This window comes from Anarhichas minor, unplaced genomic scaffold (assembly GCF_050575085.1).
Source record: "Anarhichas minor isolate MPS153535 unplaced genomic scaffold, ASM5057508v1 ptg000004l, whole genome shotgun sequence".
Taxonomy (NCBI): Eukaryota; Metazoa; Chordata; class Actinopteri; order Perciformes; family Anarhichadidae; genus Anarhichas; species Anarhichas minor.
In genome coordinates this window covers 4,185,359-4,205,953 of record NW_027466450.1, presented here as the reverse complement: position 1 = coordinate 4,205,953, position 20,595 = coordinate 4,185,359, and the positions used below count along the sequence as shown (strand labels likewise).

At 40.4% G+C, this 20,595-nt stretch overlaps 3 protein-coding genes across 3 annotated transcripts; 2 read left to right on the top strand and 1 right to left on the bottom strand.

The window, feature by feature from the left end:
* The first annotated feature begins 2,004 nt into the window (after nucleotides 1–2,004).
* piga (phosphatidylinositol glycan anchor biosynthesis, class A) lies at nucleotides 2,005–6,733 on the top strand. Its single transcript, XM_076106999.1, has 7 exons — nucleotides 2,005–2,127; nucleotides 2,878–3,354; nucleotides 3,443–3,713; nucleotides 3,884–4,016; nucleotides 4,362–4,494; nucleotides 5,315–5,521; nucleotides 6,209–6,733. The coding sequence occupies exons 2-7, from the start codon at nucleotides 2,908–2,910 to the stop codon at nucleotides 6,494–6,496; spliced, it is 1,479 nt and encodes a 492-aa protein (XP_075963114.1). The 5' UTR covers nucleotides 2,005–2,127; nucleotides 2,878–2,907; the 3' UTR covers nucleotides 6,497–6,733.
* Nucleotides 6,734–9,105: 2,372 nt separating this feature from the next.
* Nucleotides 9,106–12,230, top strand: asb11 (ankyrin repeat and SOCS box containing 11). Its single transcript, XM_076103226.1, has 7 exons — nucleotides 9,106–9,303; nucleotides 9,736–9,815; nucleotides 9,909–10,016; nucleotides 11,104–11,254; nucleotides 11,334–11,468; nucleotides 11,833–12,021; nucleotides 12,106–12,230. The coding sequence occupies exons 1-7, from the start codon at nucleotides 9,207–9,209 to the stop codon at nucleotides 12,228–12,230; spliced, it is 885 nt and encodes a 294-aa protein (XP_075959341.1). The 5' UTR covers nucleotides 9,106–9,206.
* A 2,786-nt stretch (nucleotides 12,231–15,016) lies between these two features.
* On the bottom strand, nucleotides 15,017–17,676 carry LOC142966321 (gastrin-releasing peptide receptor-like). The gene is made up of 3 exons (XM_076107020.1): nucleotides 17,303–17,676; nucleotides 15,871–16,222; nucleotides 15,017–15,331 (listed from the first exon to the last, which is right to left on the bottom strand). Exons 1-3 carry the CDS (start codon nucleotides 17,674–17,676, stop codon nucleotides 15,017–15,019), a joined length of 1,041 nt encoding a protein of 346 aa, XP_075963135.1.
* Between the last annotated feature and the right edge of the window lie 2,919 nt (nucleotides 17,677–20,595).

The following is a 20,595-nucleotide window of genomic DNA, read 5'->3' as shown; positions in this document are numbered from 1 at the left end:
TTTTCAACTGCTGAAAAAAAGACTATTTTATTACAAAGGAAGCTTTTTCTATTCACACCCGTGAAGTTGAAGTTAAAAATATGTATATTAATATTAGTCATGTTATGATGTGCGCATTTGTAAAATTGTTTTACATGTGTTCAAAATAAATGTTGTCATAAACATGATGTGAATGCAATGAGTACTTTTTAAAACGTAGTTTACATTTTAAGACGTACCTTTTGGTGAGTATGGTCAAGGACTGTCACCATGCTCCCAGTTTACTTGAACAAGCTATCAAAACAATATGACATATGTATACTTTTACAAGATGTATCGAGGTTCATCAATGAAAGGAAAGCTAGACCTAAACAACTTGGCTAAGGTCAGGAAGTGACTACACAGGACATCACAGAAACATCTAGAAGTTGAACAGACTGAGCGCAATAACCTTCAAAAGAACCTACTGATTTGATAATCTCTGAAAGAGACTCCCTGTACGTTATCTGTTCTAGTTTTCTCTATCTGAATGGTCCATAATGAGTCTCATATGGATTTTGGTAAAACACATCAATGTCATCATTATCTTTAATAAAGTATATGAGTGCCATGTAAAGCTGTTTCTTAATATGAAATCAATAGTTTACACAGAAAGGAGACATTTCCTGCTGAGGCAGTACATTCTGTTTTGGTTGAGAGACTAAATCTCATTTATTTAAACATCTCATGAATCAGTTATGACGGAAAGCAGTCTGGCTTTTGTAGAAAATGACTGGAAACGTGGCCTAGTGGAGCTACTGCTGCTTAAAGGGAGATAAGTAGGTAAATGGTTGCTCTGCATTGGAGTGCTGTGGGCTTCTGTGGAAGTTTAAACGTCAGCTCCATCTTAATTTCTCTGTCACTTTCTCCAAAGATTTGAGTCCAAATGAACAGCCAACCGGTGAAGTTTAAACTCAACTTCTGGTGTCAATAAAAAAGCTTGAATTTTTGTCATGACAACAAAGTTCTTATATTTATTTAATGACCAAGACAACAGTGTCGGACAATTTCCAGCTTTCGGCATCTACCAAATCTTGATCACTGAATAGTGTAGTGTTGGCTTTTATTTTTGAATGCTTTTTATTACATTTCCCATCATTACTTTTTGTGCCCAGAGAAAAACATTTGGTAACACTTTATATTAACTACACACTATGAAGCATTAGATAAGTATGAGTAAACACTTAATTCATCATTTATAAAGCATTGTTCCTACATTAACACTCATTAGTATATCATTTATAACAGTTATAAATGTTTTATTGATTAATAAGCTCGTCTATTATGTGTTTCATGATTGTGTTTTCATACTTTATAAATGATGGATTCCCCATTTGTAAATGAAGTATTAAATATATTACAAACCAACCAAAAACACAATTTATAAAGTGTTAGTAAATGATTAAGAACTTATTTAGATGTACATTATTCATGCATTTATATATATAATGATTTGGATATGCACTAATGGTTAGGGACAATGTTAATATATGCTTTATAAACGCATATTGATACTGCAATTCATGATTAATTCAGGTAGTTACGAGTCGTTACTTAAGTATTTTGTGTGACCTCATCTAAAGTGAGGACTATATGCCTTACAAAGCATTTATTAATGACAGTGAAAGCCCGTCAGTGCCTCAAAACCCACAAAAGTCTCAGGTTATCTTCTCAACAGAAAAGGCAAATAGACCAAACACAAAGTGATCAAGAACATATCAATATTTATTGCAAGATGCAAACAATGTACTCGTAAATACAAACGTCTCAGCCATTCATTCATGTAAAAAACAAAAACAAACAGATTCTCCTTCTGGAGAACATGGCTGGATATAAAACGTTCACATTCACTCCACTCATATGAACAGATAAATGGTCATCTAACATTGTCGTTATCATATAACAGCTAGTTAGCCAACTGTCACCTGATTCCTCTATTTACAGCAGAGCTATCAGTGAGTCATTACGTATGACGTAGTGACAAACCCGGAAGTGATACAGGCGCTAACTGGCTTCTACCTCAGGGCGAGCGAGTATAAATGAATCTACATGTGGAAAAGAGTTCTGTGTGTTTCCACAGGCTGGAACAGGACTGACATTTTGTCCACGGTAAGGCAATTCTGACAGATAGGAAAACTAACTGCTTTAAGTTTAGTAAAGTGGTTACATATGAGCAGAGTTGGTTAGCTTGATGCTAATGTGTCATGAACTAGCGTCAGATAGGATATAAACAACGTCAATGTAGTTTAGAAGAGTTGGCTAATAGTCAACTTACATTACACCAGATAGCGTTAGTCTCCAGTGTGTTTGTAAAAACTTGAGTGAGCTTGACTACCATATTTTAAATGCAAGTTAAAGGGACAATTCACTCTCGGACATATCTAATGCTAAGAGAGCTGCTACAACCAGGAGAGAAATGAGACAGGTGCTACACTAAACCACAGGTGGATCATTACAGGTGTACATGTTAGTCAACTATTTGAAAAAGAAAAGAAAAGAGTGTATGGTTCACTTAAAAGTACTTTAGGCAAGTTAGAAACAGTTATGGCAATTTCTTTCACAATCTTTTTCATGATTATAATCTAAATATATTTGAAACCCCAAAATATAGACTTTATAATGACATTTAACAGAGAAAAAAGCTAATTCTCACATTGAAGAATTTGGAAACGGGGAATGCCTTGTTAAGAAATCGTATAATTAAATTGTTGTTGATTAATTGAATTGATTTAGCACAAAATGGATGATATTTTTGCTTTTAAAATTATTAAACACATTTTTTTTCATTATCAAAATACTTTTGTCACCAATTAATCTTGCTGTTTACCAACTAATCAATGACTAAACTAATCATTTCAGTGAGGTGCACAGCCACACAAGGTATCTACAATGGGCCAACGAAGGAGATCAGCGGCTGTGAATAAGCCTTCAACTCAGAGAGTCTCTGGAGCTCCTGCAGAGGTTGCCGGGGTCCCCAGCAGGAAGCACAACATCTGCATGGTGTCCGACTTCTTCTATCCAAACATGGGAGGAGTAGAGAGTCACATTTACCAGCTATCTCAGTGTTTGATTGAAAAGGGACACAAGGTGGTAATTGCCACCCATGCCTATGGCAGGAGGAAGGGCATCAGGCACCTGACCAACGGACTGAAGGTCTACTACCTCCCCCTGCAGGTGATGTACAACCAGTCCACAGCCACCACCTGCTTCCACAGTCTCCCACTGATGCGCTGTGTGTTTGTAAGGGAACGCATCACTGTGGTGCACGCACACAGCTCATTCTCCGCCATGGGCCATGACGCACTGTTCCACGCCAAGACCATGGGCCTTAACACGGTATATGACTTCTTGTGTGCCGGGTCTCAAAATCATTACGCTGCACATAATCTGCTGACATAAACCTAAAGCGTGTTATCGTTTACAGGTGTTCACTGACCATTCGCTCTTCGGCTTTGCTGATGTGAGCTCCGTGCTGACCAACAAGCTTTTGACTATAACGCTGTGCGACACCAACCACACTGTGTGCGTGTCGTACACCAGTAAGGAGAACACGGTGCTCCGTGCAGCACTCAACCCGGAGATAGTGTCTGTTATTCCCAACGCTGTTGACCCTACCGACTTCACCCCCGACCCCTCCCAGCGCCAGGGCGACAGGATCACTATTGTTGTGGTCAGCCGTCTTGTGTACCGCAAAGGTACAGAGAAGCTGTTCGTGTTTGACATTTTAGCTTATAAGTTCATATTTCTGCTGGACAACGGGTGCTAAAATTGTAGACCGCAGAATGTCTTGGTGAATAAGACACGGCCCTTTTTTGTTCAAGCCCTCATGTTGGCAAAGTGTTCACAATCTCTTCCTCTTGTTAAGGAATCGATCTTCTTGGTGGAATAATCCCGGAGCTCTGCCTCAAACATCCGGATCTGCACTTTCTAATTGGTGGAGAGGGACCGAAGAGACTCGTGCTGGAGGAAGTGAGAGAGAAATACCAACTACATGACAGGTACAGCTGGAGGAAGTTTTTTACAATAGGGGGGAATCACTTAAACCTCTTTAAGAACATGCTCTTTGTAAGAACATAAAATGACACCACTTTACCCGCAATATTGAGTTGAATGTCGGGTATTACTGTTGCAAAAGCGACGTTTTATGAACAGAGAGTTGACTCTGGAAAACATTATGTGTTTTAATTATTATTATTTTTTTTTACCACTTGCCCAATCAGGCAAGTAAGTTGCTAGATTTACATGGCATTTTACTTGCCCTGGGCAATCGGGCAATCCTTACTGTTTAGCCCTGGAAGCTGGTATTATTTGTGCCTCACTCCTTTTGAATTGGTTCACTTCAGGGTCCGTCTGCTTGGGGCATTGGAGCATAAAGATGTTCGTGGAGTTCTGGTGCAGGGTCACATCTTCCTCAACACGTCTCTCACTGAAGCGTTCTGCATGGCCATCGTAGAAGGAGCCAGCTGTGGACTGCAGGTGTGTTGGCATTCGTACAATAGTTTAAGGTTAGGAAATTATCGGAAAGAGTCTTTCAGTTCAAAGATAAATTCATCATTAAAATCATCGTGTATCATTGGATTGATGGGATAATCTTAAGACTCATGGCCATATTAGGTGCAATGTTTCCTATATCTAAGAAATGCATGTGGAAGCTGCATTAACTGTGTTTACATTTACTTTCTACAACTCATTTTAACACAGAAGACACACTGCCTCCCTGTGTCTCTCACTCCCTGTTTCAGAGAAACCTGCTTTCATTAGATGTGGAAACAGTTATTAATATGTCCTAAACGTTCTTCTTACATTCATGTCGCGACACAAAGCGTGGTAAACCACCAATTTCTACAATTTATCAAATGTATAAAATGATTTACTGCCAATGGCTCCAAAAACAGGAACAAAAGAAGCATTTCTGAATTTCAAACCAACCAGCTCTACAGAAACCGCCCTTTCAACTGAATAGAATTGGCTTGACACAGCTGAAGGTTTTGAAGTGTTCTTGTCACAGATTTCCCGTGGGTGTGTGCACGTAGGTGGCTGCTCGACTCGATCTCGACTCGATTAAGCACTGCTTAAAATAAGTTTTACACTCAAAAGGGAAAAAATGGGGCCGTCCGCGGACAGTTTGTGGCACAAAAGCAGCCATGGGATAATAGTTGCTATTATCCAACATTGACATAGAATTCAGTAAAAATCCATCACAGACTGATGAAGCCAGTAGAAAACGCGCAGTAACGCGCTTTTTACTTTGGTGTGTTTGTATAAAGCGTGTACATCTAGTTGTTTTATTTTCCAGGTGGTGAGCACTCGTGTAGGGGGCATTCCCGAGGTGTTGCCTGAGGAGTTGATTACCATGTGTGAGCCGACTGTGCGGGCGTTGTGTGCTGGTTTGGAGACGGTCATCGCCCGGCAGCGTTCAGGGACCGTCCCCTCCCCCGCCTCTATCCATGCTCATGTGCAAACCCTCTACACCTGGAAAAACGTTGCTGAGAGGACTGAAAAGGTAGTTTCACCAACTCCACAACCTGCCGTTTCATTCAAGTGCATTCTGTTAGTGCTTTTGCATGTACTTGAGACCTTCTTGTTTCAGCTTTTACTCTTTTACAGACCAAAGCGAGCTACAGCTAAAGCTTTAGTATTTGGATGTTAACTCAGATGTTTGGTTAATGAGAGGGTATGCTGTAAGTAACTGGTTTACAGTCATCTTCAATCTTATGTCTTAAATGTTGTGTACTATATCTAAAAAAACCAAATCTCTGTCGTCTTTGTATGCCATGTTTACTACATGCCCAATACATGATACCAATACTGATATCAGTATTTGGAATATAGTTAACTTAAAGATGCTTTCTTGTATTGAAAATAAATTAATCAGTTTCCACAGATGAACAGTTGACTGTTCTTCATCTGTAAATCCTGTTCTCACTACAGCCCTCACCCAAATACACACTAAAGTCATCAAGCAGCTGCATCTTGTATCACTAATACAGTTCCAGTAAGAAAGCCACGCTTTCAAAATAAGATGCGGTGTGAGGGGAGCGATCTGCTTCCCGACCTGACGAATGTACACATAGATACAGCAATCTGTGTTCTTCTGCGCATGTAAATCAACTGATGGTTCACACAGCTGAGGGCTTCCCGCTGAATGATCCGCGGTGACTCTGATCACCGCCTCCTGTGTTCCTCCCAGGTGTACGACCGCGTGGCCAGAGAGGAGGTGCTTCCCCTGGACAGACGTTTGCGGAGACTGAGGGCCCACTGTGGCCCCGTGGCTGGCTCCATCTTTGCATTCGTGGCCGTTTTAAACTTTCTGTTCCTGCTGCTTCTGCAGTGGTGGGTGCCAGATCGGGTCATGGACGTCGCCGTGGACGGCACCGGCCCTCACGGACTGTGGTGGCAGCAACCGCGCAGTAAAGTCGGAGCTCGTTCTAAAAGTGCCACGAAGCAAGCGGCAGAATCCAAAATGTCAGCATTGTGATCAGTCCATACCTCTGCTTCACTTCCAGTTGCTAACATGGAGCTATATGTTGTCTCTGTGGTGCCATCTGACATTTGAAACATGGCTGCTGAATGTGCTCATGGTAACCCCAGACATTGTTTACATTTACTCATCAAAAGGGACCTCTTGTGAAAGCATTCTGTCAAAGACTTGGAATTACTTATTTTTATATTTAATCATTAAAATGGAAACCTGTGCCACTCGTTGGAGCTCTGAGCAGAGAGAGTAAAGGGCTGGTTGATTGTATTCACACTGAGGCCATGTCCACACTACTCCGTTTTTACTCCGTATTTGCTACGTTTACACTGAGCAGCCACACTACGCCGGAGTTTTGGAGCACCCTAAACGGAGGGATCTGAAAACTCCGGCGAGGTTGGAGGTGTTTGAGAGGGGTTGCGTTTGCGTGTGGACGGTCGGATACGGATGTGCTTAGAAAAAATTATGCCCACACCCGTGTTCGCTACTAGATTGGTTCTTGGCAACCATGACGTCTCCGTCCCTGATTCGTCACACTCACTATCACATGACCCGTACCCGGAAGAAAACAAACTGGGCTACCAGCGATTCATTTCAACATGGATAACTAATTGCAAGCGTTGCTGCTAGCACAACAGCTAGCAGCAGCTATGCAGTAAAAGTCTGCATTTCTGTGGAGGAAGCAGCTGTTATTGGAGTGATTAGCGAGCGGCGTGACCGGCATCAGCCCTATGGAGCAGCTCGTTGTTTTTAGATTCTAATGAGAAGACATGCTGCTCTAACGTTTTACTTCTTCCGTTTGGTAGCCTTGAGAGACCTTAGTCTGTAAGTATGTATTTATGGATGAAAATATGTACGTAGATATATTCTATTCGCGTGTTTAGTATAACATTTGTGTTGTATTAAATGCTAATCGCGGTTAGCATTTCTCCATTGGCGGTAATGTTAAAATTAGCTTAGAAGCTAGCTAGGCGGACATGTTACATGCTGGCTATATCATGGATTGTTGTTTTGTATTCATGTAATGTGTATAGGGACAGTTCGTAAAGCCATATTTCATATTGTGCTTCCACAGTTTTACAAATAAAGATTCACACTGAAGTCTTGAAACTCTTTATTTCACGGATCTACTGTTAGCGATCTGCTAAGCTTTCCTGCACGAAGGAAGAGCAGAATAGAGTGAGAGACGTGTGTTGACCACATGTATGGACCCATATTCTAGTAAACGTTTACGTGTAAGTGTTGATTTTAAAGTAAATTTGATGTGAGAGAGATAGATAGACCCGCACCGCTGTAATGCTAATCGCGGTTAGCATTTCTCCATTGGCGGTAATGTTAAAATTAGCTTAGAAGCTAGCTAGGCGGACATGACGTTCAGAGCTACTAGTGAGAACAGACATCAACAACACGGAGGAAACTAGTGAGAGACCACATTGATGGACCCATAATCTAGTAAACGTTTATGTGTAAGTGTTGATGTTAAAGTAAATTTGGAGAGAGAGAGACAGAGTGAGTATTTTTTTTTTTTTTAACTAAGCAAGCAATTCACTTCCTGTTTACACCGTCACGCGCATGCCCAGTGTAGTTAATGGTCACGTGCTGTCTGCCTTCGACGGCTGCCGTGTGGACGCAGATCAACTCGAGAATGATGCTGAAACTCCCGTGTGGACGGAGATCGTTTCTATTTGACAAATCTGCATCCAAGGAGAAACGGAGTAGTGTGGACAGGGCATGAGAAACAAGATGGCAGTAAACTACTTTCAGTTTGTGCAAAGCTGTATGTAGATGAGAGCAAATTGGTTTATTTGTCTGACTTTAAAATCATGAATACCCATTGTTTAATCATTTGAGATGTTTCATATTTATAAAACACCAAACCTTCCCAGAGAGTCCACTCTGGAAAATAAACTGTACTTTCTAATGTTTCATCTGTTTTCTGTTTCTGTCTTCTCACTACAGCATTGTAGTAGTTTCATCTTTCTAAAGACCAGTACATTATGCGTAGAAACACATCTACTTTCTTAGAATGTTATGAAAGAGACTGTGGAAAGGCTCTGTGGAATGAAGAGTGCCAGACAAAACACAGATTAGCTGTGAAACAGGAGGTGATAGAGATGGGGTGGCATGGCTTTTAGAGGCCAACAGTGGGGATTTGCATTGCGTCGTGATTGGAGGTTGAACATTATATCATGCATGCAAAAAATAAACTTGCCACATGAGTTCATGTGAAGAGAGCTAAAACAAAACATATAGGACTTTGTAATGTATTAAAAGTGTGACGGATGCCTACATGTAGAGCGTATGTCTAGTCAATTCTTTGTAAGTAATTATAACACTTCAGTCATGTAGGGGCGAAATACTTTAGGGGTTGAATTATATGTTATAGCAGAAGATGGATAGCGCTCCTCTTTTACACGGAAACTTGTCCAAGTCTGTTGTCCCTCTGCTTGTAGCTTGTAGCATGCACTTTTTTTGTGCTTAAATCAAGGTGTATAATCAGTACTGGCCCTTCCAAAGAACCATTGTTATGGATATACTGTAGACTGTATCCATGGTCTGGGACAAGGGTGGGCGGGAGGTGGCAATGTGGGGGAGGTGGCCAAGGACCCAGATAACAGAGGGAGGAAGGCCGACTTCAGGTTTGTTTATCTGCCTGGACAAAGCTCGAGTCCCGGACAGTCTTTGAGGAGTCTTCGGTTGTTCCATTTTCATTATGGCTGCTGTTCAAACAGAGGTTTCCCTGTGCCCACAACCTTGGCAGAGGCCCTTGTACATCTATGGGGGGTTGGCATGCAACTCACTGATGGCTGGTAAGTTTTTTTCTTTGTCTTTTTTTAGCTCTTTCAGCTCACTTTGGTTGTGTTGTGGGAGAAAAATAAGAGTAACAACTGGATTACTTTTGTTACTTTATGAGAAAATGTACAAACCTTCTACTCAGTGTGGTTTAGCTTTGCATGTATTTGCATTACGCAAGTTTCCTTATAGTGTTTTGGTTCTTGATTTGAACTTTGCATGTAAATATTGTTCACTGGGCTCTGCAGTAGCCATTGAAACCCTATGTGTGTGTGTTGTTCAGTACGTTTGGGGGTTGGCGTGACCCTGAGAAACCGGATAAACATGTATTTAAATGAGGTAATCTTAACACTACAATGAGCAGAGATCAGGATCACTTGGCCATGAGTGCATCTGTGTGTGTTTTCTGAATGTGGAGACATTCCTGATCTTATTCTCTGTGTCTCAAGACTTCTGGTCAGACAGAACTCCTCTCCATGACGCCGCCTACCAAGGGAGGCTGCTACAGCTGAGAAGCCTCATCGTTCAGGTAAAGTTGGGTTTTCTCCTGATGTGTGCACACGATGCACCGCACATTCATGTTTGTATCTGACAGTGTTATCCTCTCTGATCACCCCTGCAGGGCTTCCATGTAGACACGCTCACCATGGACAGAGTCTCTCCTCTCCACGAAGCTTGCCTCGGTGGCCATTATGCTTGTGCCAAGTTCCTGCTGGACAATGGTGCAAATGTAAGAACATTGTATTTTCAGTTTAAAGACAGGCTTGTTTTTAGAGGGTTTATGTTTATTTTAGGAATGACGGAATGGACATATTTGGGTATCATACACAGTTGAGGTAGGGAGAGAAACTGGGCAAATTTGGGGGAATCATAAAATAGACATTTCCAGCTTTAGCTACTTTAGACAAAAAAGTTATGAATACAGTAAAACTTTATTGTGCCAACTTTAAATTCATCAGGAACAATTTGATTATGGAAGCAGAAGAAATTTACACAATTGTTCTTCCTTTTGTCTGACTAATTTGTCTCAGACATGTAAAACCACACTCAAACGTATTGAGATACATAAAGAAATACTTAGTTGTACTGAATTTGTGAAGAAAACATTGTTACAAAATGTTATTAAAGGTGAACTCCACTGATTTTTGACATCAACAACTATTTACAGGTTTGAATGAGTACTACTGCATATGTGTCATGTACGGCATTTTGTGGCCTCAAAGGGAGCTACCAAAATCTGAGAAATGTACTTCAGTGATGTCACTTGAGTCATTATCAAGCCTCCTGTCCAGCGTCGCCATCTTGGAATTTTTTTCCGCAACCGATAAACGGAAATTACCATATTTGGAATGCGGAAGAGTGACGCCCTGTAGTAGTGGCAGCGACCTGCCAATCACAGTAAGCCCACCCTAAAGCATACTCCTCTTTATGGTCTATTTTACTTTAAATGGACCATAATTTACTAAATGAACATCATGCTGTATTAAAGAAGACTTGAAACTAGCGATTGAGACCATAAACTCATGTTTACAATGTTTCCTGAGGTAATAAATCAAGAGAGAAGTAGAGTCATTTTCTCATAGACTTCTATACAATTGTACTTCTTTTTGCAACCGGAGGAGTCGCCCCTGATGGTTAGTAGATAGAACGCAGGTCTTAAGACACTTCCGCATCGGCTTCACTCGGCAGAACTGGAGTTTGCCGCCTGACAGCACAACTAAACCAAAATCTCAGAAAGAAGTGTCAGAGGTTGGGTTGCATTGTGGGTAAAACAGGCGGCAAGTTTTGACATATTTTCATTTTATATCTCCCCGTAGGTGGAGACAGTATCGACAGATGGCGCCACACCTCTGTTCAACTCTTGCAGCAGCGGCAGTGCTGCTTGTGTCAGGCTCATGTTGCAGCACCGTGCCTCCATCCACACCCGCTACCAGCTGCCATCACCCATCCATGAGGCTGCTAAGAAAGGTGCGTGTGTGTGCAAACATGTCTTAGTGTATAGACATGATTTAACAGTGCCCAGATTCTGATGTTGATTCTCCCTCAGGTCACAGAGAGTGTCTGGAGGTGCTGCTGTCGTATGGAGCTCACATCGACATGGAGTTGCCTGTGGTTGGGACGCCGCTGTATTCTGCCTGTATGGCCCGAGCTGCAGATTGTGTCGAGGTGCTGCTACACTCAGGTAATGTAATCTGCAAATTGCCAAAGAGTCAGGAACAATCATAGTTCGTAGAGAGATGTTAGTTCCCCTAACAGTAAAACGTATAGAGTGAAAAAACATCTAATCCCCTCAAGACACCTTGTTTAGTTTTCACTGCAGATTTCTAACAGTAATACAAATAAGAATTATATTTACAGAGCAACTTTTACACAAGTTTAATAAAATAATCCTAGAGGGTTAAAAATACATCGAAGGAACAAGGTAGCACAATACAAGGAAACAAACATTAGAGAGTCTCTCATTGTCTTCTCTGTATCTATTAGTGCTACGTTTTGTGGGACCAAGCCTCGGGTGTTTAACCATGTGTGTGTGTGTGCACTTGTAGCAGCAGATGTTCGAATCGGGTGTGGGCAGGACAGTCCTTTACATGCTGCAGTTCGAGGAGGAGGAGCCAACGTTGTGGATCTTCTTCTGGACTTTGGGGCTGACGAGTGTTGTAGGAACGCAGAGGGAAAGACTCCTCTGGCTCTGTCATCGCCAAACAGCGCAGTGAGAGTTGCACTGCAGAAAAAAGGTATGTTGTGGACATTCATGCAAGTTACATGAACCCATTTTATTCATATTAAGGTATAAAAACACTACTTAAATCTCTGCCCAGGTCCGTGCTCTCTGTCTCAGCTCTGTCGGCTCTGTATTCGCCGAAGTCTGGGAAAGAGTCGTCTCCACAGAGCCTCTGGCCTCTTCCTCCCTCACAGCATGAAGGACTTTCTCCTCTACCAGTGAGCCATCTCTGCCCTGCTGCTGAGGCTGCTTGTGAGCCACATATACTGAGTTGTCCTTCACATTTGTGCCTTGTCCCTGACTAACAAGGCAAGTGAAAAAAGACAGAGTTCAGAGAACGGGACTGCAAGTTCCAAGATATTCGTATTGCAGTAACTTTAATGTATCAGGTTTTGTATTTTTTATACTTTTAATGAAGTACTTTCCATTCCATTCCAGTTTATGGATTTTACATTAATCCAAAAATGTTTTTAAAAGGGAACTCTGGGAAGTCTGTTTACAGGTGTATACATTCTGTGGCTCCAGGAGCTGTGATGTCACTTTTCTCAGTATCTGTTGAAGACTATAATTAATTATAATCGTTGGAGTACTTGTTTAGGGCTGATATTGTTATGCAGGATCTCACAAAATAGGTATAAAGTGTATCCACTTAGAGTAAATACTGTATTTTGTAAAAAGTATGTTAAAAGGATGATTGTAATGTCGTATTCTTATTATCTTTGGTGATCTACATGTGAGAAAGCCTGCCTCGCCCTGTTAACATGACTGCCAGTGTTTGTCCACTCACTGCAGTTGCACTGCACAGTTTCCCCCTGTTGTTGCTTAAATTAACATAACAGTAAGTATTTTACTGTTTTATCCGTAATTGGCTCCTAATTCTACAATTGCTCTGGAGGACACCGTCCGATCGTTACTTGAAGTCAGTACTCTGATTTGTTTGGGCTGTATTTGTTAGCCTTGAATGTTAATATTGTGCTTTATGTACAGTAATGTAGTCATTTACAGTCATGTACTCTAATGTGCAGTGATACATGTGCAGTAATTTGAGTACTTGCAAGGGGAGTTTCTTCTACCTTTCTGGATATCACCCTGATAGTCATCCCGCTATAGCTGCACTTCCTACAATAAAATTCACTGAACTGAGGATCCTTTCTGCCCGTATTCTTTGACCCGTATACTATTCATATCTGCCAACCCAGACTTGTTACATTTTCTTCAAAGGCCACAGCCTTTATTATACATCAGTCAAAAGAGTAATCGATGGACTTTAAATAAGTGGTGTTTGATATTGTTTTTAAAGTTTACGGACTTACAAAATAGGTTTACAACAAACAAAGACCTGTTAGGAATATGCTCAGATCTGACACATTGAAGGATTAAAGAAGGCAGAGTCAAGCAAGTGCATGTGAAATGTTGAAAAGGATCTGATGAACTGAGGGGTGGACTGAGTTTTGGAGGCGGTGCTGCTGAAGGGGAATTAATTTCCAGTCTTCAAATGCCACCCTGAAAGGTCACCTCTACAGAGCCCCGAAAAATCTTGTTTGATCTGATTTAACTTGACGTGTCTTTTACCTAAACGTCAAAGAAAAGCCTCGGCCTTCAGCAGAAGTTCTGAAAGATGGATACATGTTGGGATTCTGTGTGTTTGTTTGTGTCTGTGTGTGTGTGTGTGTGTGTGTGTGTGTGTGTGTTGATGGACTTCCTGCTGCTCGCGTCTAAAGTCAGCAGACACACGCTGTACCTGTCACAAAGTCGTTCATCTTGTACAAAGCGACCTCTGAAGGTGTTGAAAACAGAGGACACATTAGATTAGACAATATGGATGTTGACATTTTCTTTGAAGCCACGGTTCACAGTGGGTTTATACTGAGGGTGCAGGTTAAATACAAAGAGAAGGTCTAATGCAATAAAATTCATAATTCAAAGAATATAATAGCTCAAATTTGAGCTCCATTCACTTCACGTGTTGCTCCATGTTTAAAGGTCAGATATGCAGCAGTGTTTCACTCTGCTGAGAGAAAAGCAGCAGAGACACAGACTTTCCACTGTGATTCAAATCAATCCAGATCATTTTTTTATTTATTTTTAACAGCTTAAAGTTCACAATCACAAAACTCATACAAATGACGACCAGAGGAGAAGATCAATGGAACATAAATATCAACATATTCATGGTGAAGACGATACAAAACAAGTTTACACCGCAGTTCTGTGAATTGCACATTATTAATATTATTGTCATACATGTGACTACACTGTTAAACTACTATCACCAATATATTACTAGAGCTTAAATCATTCAACACAAAATGAATTGGCAATACTTTCAATTATCTTCCAGGTAATTTATCAAGAAACAAGACAAACAAGTTTACTGCCACGCTAGCTGCTCTGTGAGGAAGCAGTGGTTTGAGCTCAATGCTAATGTCAGCATGCTAACATGCTTACACTCCAGGTGACAATGCTAACATGCTGCTATTTAGCAGGTGTAAAAATGCTAAATATTCACAGTTTTCTGCTTTTTTTCTGCTTTTATATGTTTTATATTGCCGTGAAAGGATTTTTTTGTTTTGTTTTTGACTATTGGTTGCTTGGGCTTTGGGAAACTGCAACATTTTTGAGAAGACTTTTCAATTAATCCATTATTCACAAAAATAATATTTGAATCAATATTGCAATTTTTAGTTGTACTTTATATTACACATTAAACAAACTTAGAAATGAACAAATGGTTTCTGACATTTATACATACAGAAGAATAGCCAACCAACACACAAAATGTGACATTTGACAATTCTAATAACTTGACATTTGACAAACATTCTTACGAGGGCAATAAGACTTCTACTATACAAATGTCAGAGGGACCTTCTGCTTTATCTCCAGCAGTAGTCGTCTTTTTCGTTAATGATGGCACTGTGCAGATAGAAACATGCCTAATAAAGCTGACGTCTGGGTTTTCATGCGCATATCCTTGTTCTGTGCACTTTATGAAAACACAGATGCTTTCAGACGGTGGTTATATGTGTGCTCCTACTGCTCTGACTGTACAAGCGTCTGGGAGAAGTGCAGCACAGAAGCTGCTTGTTGAAGTATTTGCTGAAGCTTTTGCTCATCAGGTAGAGGGCAAATGGGTTCACACAGGAGTTGGTGAAGGCCAATATGCGAGCGCACACGCTGGCGATGAAGTGGCCCAGCGAAGTATCCACCTGGTCGTAGTGGTAGGAGCGGTACAGGTAGATCACATGACTGGGCAGCCAGCAGACGGCAAACAAACCAACAAACACCAGCACAGTTTTGGCCAGACGCTTTCTGGACTTGATCTGACAGAAGAGAAGAGAGAGAAGAGATCGGCTTCTACAATTTAACAGACATTCATGGTTCCCAGAGGATGAATCCTTTTCCACTATAGCGCCAATAGCACCGTAACAATTTTGTCTTTACTGCGAGCAAAACAGCTCATTTTAAAACAATGGAAATGTGAGTCTAGCTCCACATTCTATTTATGTTAATTATTTGAATTTGCTGCTTGTTCTATTAATGAAATTGATCGACAACTATTGTATTGATTGCTCTATAATTTAGTATAGACATTCCCCCTCCAAAAAAATCTAAATAACATTGGTCATCCTCTTTTCATCTAACTCAATCATCAGATCAACATTTCAATTTTTCTTTTTAAACTGAGCATCGTCATTGTTCTCGCATTCAGTCAGTTTTGATGTATAAGCAAAGATTTAAATCAGTTTCTGTCTAATACACAGAAAGATCACCGAATATTTAAATACATAGTTTAGAAAGTGGTCTATAAAGAACACTTTGTAAATAAGATAAATACATTTCAAGGACCCTGTAATCAGACCTGTTTCTGGAGGTGCAGGTGTCCTTCAGCAGGGATGTCCACAGAGCTCCTGATCAGACTGCGAGCGATGAAGTAGTAGTAAACAGATATGACGAAGAGGGGGATGATGTAGAAGATGAAGAAGGAGGCGGTGGAGTGGATTTTCGGGTGCATCTCCCCGGCGTGGGGGTAGGGCGCACAGGTCACAAATGTCTCATTGGTGTGGCTGGTGGTGAAGGTGTGCAGGTCGGAGAAGACAGCTTCAGGGATCGCCAGGGTCACAGAGAGCAGCCAGATGGCCCCCGCTCGAAAAAAGAAAGTGAATGTAGCGCTGGACGTGTGGCTGTCCAGAGGTCTGACTATTGCTTTGTACCTGAACAGAAAAGAGCATCACTGCAACATGTTTTGCCACTGTGATCCTGTCAGGATGAACTGAATTGATCACCTTATTATAGTTTCTTCATCATGCACGTATTTAAAAGCAACTGCAGGACAAATATGTTATTGTGTTGTGGGGGACAGATAAGCTTTGAAACCTTATCTGACTGTATATGATAGCTGAGAAAAATGTAATTAAGCTTTGAATGAAAGGAAACAGGAACCACAGTAGATAATATTAGCTAGGATTAGTTGCAGAAGCTAAGAGCTGCTGAAAGCACTGAGAGTTGTTGGCAGCAATAAAAAGTACAGGAAATAAAATAGAATTGTTAAGTAGGAGAGAGCGAGGTTGGCTGGGATACTTTTGTATTGACTCAAAGTAACCTTCAATTACGCACAGACTACTTGAAACATCAATGAAAATAACTTGATTTCTGCACAGATTGCGGTGTCTGCTAACAATGTTAATGTTGCTAACAATCAAGTTTTAGAGTACAACCAAAACGTGAAAGGCACAATGTTGTTAATTGTACAAGGAGTGCACTTCCCCCAAATTCTGCCACCCTTGGTTGGGACACTGTGTTTTGGGCTTGAAATAAATAATAATTTAAACTGGAAAAATAAATGTTTTCTACGTTTAAACACCTTGCAATCTCACCAAGAAAACTAATTATTAGATTTTTTAGAAATTACTGAGAAATTAGCTGTCTTCCAAATCTTTATTTGTGTTTTATTACAGCTAAACCGGCTGACTAACTAATAGAAAAATATAATTTGCATGTCAGCGGTGCTAATTATGGCATTATTATCCATCTAGCTGATCATAAATTGAGGGTAAATGCATTCATCTGCTATGATCATAATATGATCAGGGGGCAAAAAAAGGGTTCGAGTGGCTCCCACTTGAGTAAACATTCACTCAGTAACTTCACAGTGGGTCTTATTCAATAAGGAAACAACAGAAGTGCCATACTTCTTTTTAAATTGAATCTAAAGCAACCTCATGTTTAATCAAGAAGATGAGAAGTCACTAAGACTTTTTAAAAAGCATGCCCAGACTGCGTAAGAACCCTACCGGTCAGCGGAGAGAGCAGTGAGGGTGAACACGGAGACTCCCACCGAGGTGAGCTGGATGAACGGAATCAGTTTGCATCCAACGCGGCCGAAGAGCCACTCGTCCACCAGGTAGCGGCTGGCGTCCACCGGGGCGCAGGTCACCAGCAGCAGCACGTCCCCCAGAGCCAGACTGGACAGGAACAAGTTGGGCACCGTCCGCATGGACTTCACCGTCAGACACGTCCTCATCAACGTGACGTTTCCCACCAGACCCACGATAATGATGACCCCGTAGACAGCAGCTATGGAGATACCAGGGAGCCAGATGTTGTAGTGGTGCTGCTCCCCGGTGGAAACATTGAGAACCAGAACTCCGCTGTCATCTGGGCTCATAGCGAGGACGAGGTTCACGCCGAGAGACTGATGTTTTCAGCTGTATCCTGGTGCGTTTGGTGACTTTATAAACTACATGACCTGCTGCATGCTGCGCGCGTCATTTCACGCGCCACAGGCTAAAAGCTCTGTGAAAAAAAAATGTCTACAGGGGGTAGGCAGATCTGTTTCAACCTTATTGTTGAGAGGTAAACTCTCCTCATTGATGAATTTATTGGCACATATGCACAAATGTTCTGGAAAATGTCCACGGTTACACAAAGTGATACAAACAAAGTGGTCACCTTGATGTGATTTGTAGTTATTACCTCTTCACTGTTCATTCAGCTGGTCAGTGTTTTAAATGCCAGTGGAAATATTTTGAAGTTAGTTTAAAGAGACATGCTGAATTTGTAAGTTATGAAGTGACCCATTAGCTTGTCCTATCATATAGTTACATTTTGTCTTTGATGTCCTTTACTGTTTATGACAGTTGCATTGGAACAGGACATCTTCAGCTTTCACTTCAGTATTTACTATAGAAGTCTCTTTTTCTACATCCAGTACTCCATTACAACAATGAACTGCACTCTGCTCCACAGGACATAAAGGCTCCAGCTTCGCCCTCCTCCCTGCCAGCGCCTGCAACCCCCTTTGCTTTGCTTAGCCCCACACTACAGTCTCCAAGCACACCAACATGTACACTATTGGTTTAATGACTAAAAAAAATCTAACATTCTAATTTATTCCTCAGTTTCTATTCTTTGTTACAATAAAAGATTTATATTATTTGGCATTATGTGTCTGTTTGTGTTGTCGTCATTATTATGACAATGATCATTTTGAAATAGCCAATCTATAAAGTGAAGTGACAGTATTAGACAAGAATTGCCCCTGGTCACTTAAAAAGAGGTGACGGTTAAACCCTTATGTTTTCATTTTGAAAATGTCTAGAAAAAGACAGATGGTGCTTCCCACTGGAGACATGTTTGTTGGTGCATCAGATGGCGCCAATTGGGCTCAAAATCATTTTCTAATATAAATGCTAATTGAGTTTTCCTGTATCAAAGCATTAGGAAACACGGTTGAAAATATGCTTCTCTATAAGCACGACTTAAACCAATTTGATTTTCCAGACTTTTCTGTTGCCCAATGTGATTTCAAAGAACGAAATGACTGCAGAGTTGGTAATCCTCAAAAGTATTTCCACCCCTACTGTGTTTAACTTCTGAGAAAAACGGCCATCAAAGTAAAATGGCTGCTCGGACTTGATACACGCTTTTATGTGAACTCACCAACAGGAACACACTCTGAAAGCTGATACGTATTCCACTGCCTGCTATTTCAAGTATTATGTAGATGGGCCACGTTGAACCAAACTATGTTTTTCACAACTCTGAATGCAACTGCATCCACTTCTGTTCTCTCTTCATCTCAAGACGACCTCCTCGCCACCTCCCTCTCTTCATTATTGTCACTCTCCATGTCTTCCATTTTAAAAGAAACACATAGAAAAATCTTTGTTCAATTTCTGTTTTTTTTAATGGTCAAAAATGAAATTAGTTCTATATTCATAAGATGACCTTTGCTTCCACAATTCATATCTTCCCTTGGCATTCATGCTCTTTTTATCTCTTGAATAGAATAAAAACGTATTTCAATTTAAAATGTGACACAAACTCGACTCAGATAACCACTTTAATCATCTTGGAAGTGATTCAAGCTGTAGTGAACACGGCTGATACCTGTTACCTGTGATACATCTGAATATTTCATGTGTTTGGTGGTTTTAAACAGAGTGATGAATCATGTTTTATTCTATGAGATTTTTGTGTGTTTTGGTTGTGTGTGCAATGTACTTAAAGTATCAAAGTAAAAGTACTTGTCCTGCAGAAAATGTCCCCTAATACATTATCATTTTGGCATTATTATATTTTTCCAGTGGTGTATAAAGTACCCAAAAGCCATACTTGAGTAAAAGTAAAGATACCTTACTGGAAAATGACTCCAGTAAAAGTAAAAGTCACCTATTAGAATACTACTTGAGTAAAAGTCTTAAAGTATCTGATATTTATTGTACTTAAGTATCAAAAGTAATTTTCCGATATTAAATGTACTTAAGTATTGAAAGTAAAAGTACAAGTAAATGCTGTTAATAAAAAAGCAAAGGGTCAGAATTTTGAGAATTATGAAGTTTATTCTTTTAAGTGCTGTGGCACCATGACCAAGGACATGGAGCTGTGTTGAAAATAATTGGGTTGGCTGTGATCCATCCAGGAGCAACAATGTTCAACATAATATATTGTACATAAGTATACTTTTGCATCTACTATGAACTTATCATCATAATTCTCCGAAAAGCAATATGACACTATGAAGGAGTTGTAACATTGCTTTTATAAGTATGCTCATTCCGACTAGAGGATGTAGAGGGCAAATGCATAATATTATGTTCAGCAAAAAATATCCACTTGATGCATCAGGTCAGTGTTTTGAGAAAGGACACCTGCCTTGTAAACTCCTATGGGCCTGATTTGAACACAATAGGCAAAGGTTTTGCTGAAGCTGAATCTGCAATTGGGCGACTGCTACCATCATAACGCCATCTGATCATCCACAAAATGACTCAAATATCAAAACATGATCAATACTAAAGCAGCACTATAAGTAACAACCCAGTCATTACTTGAAACTGAAAAATGTCCTGTTCATCTTCAAAAGACAATTCTAATACAATGTAGCTTATTTACATTCTAATACAATGTAAAGAAGCTACAGTGTATCAGAATGTAGCTTCTTTACATTATATTAGAATGTAAAGAAGCTAGCTTCTTTACATTCTATTAGAATGTACAGTGTATAGAATGATTCTATTGAAGTTATTCCTTTTTTAAATGTTTTAGACGAGTCACTAATCACTTTAAAAGAGTGATTATAGCT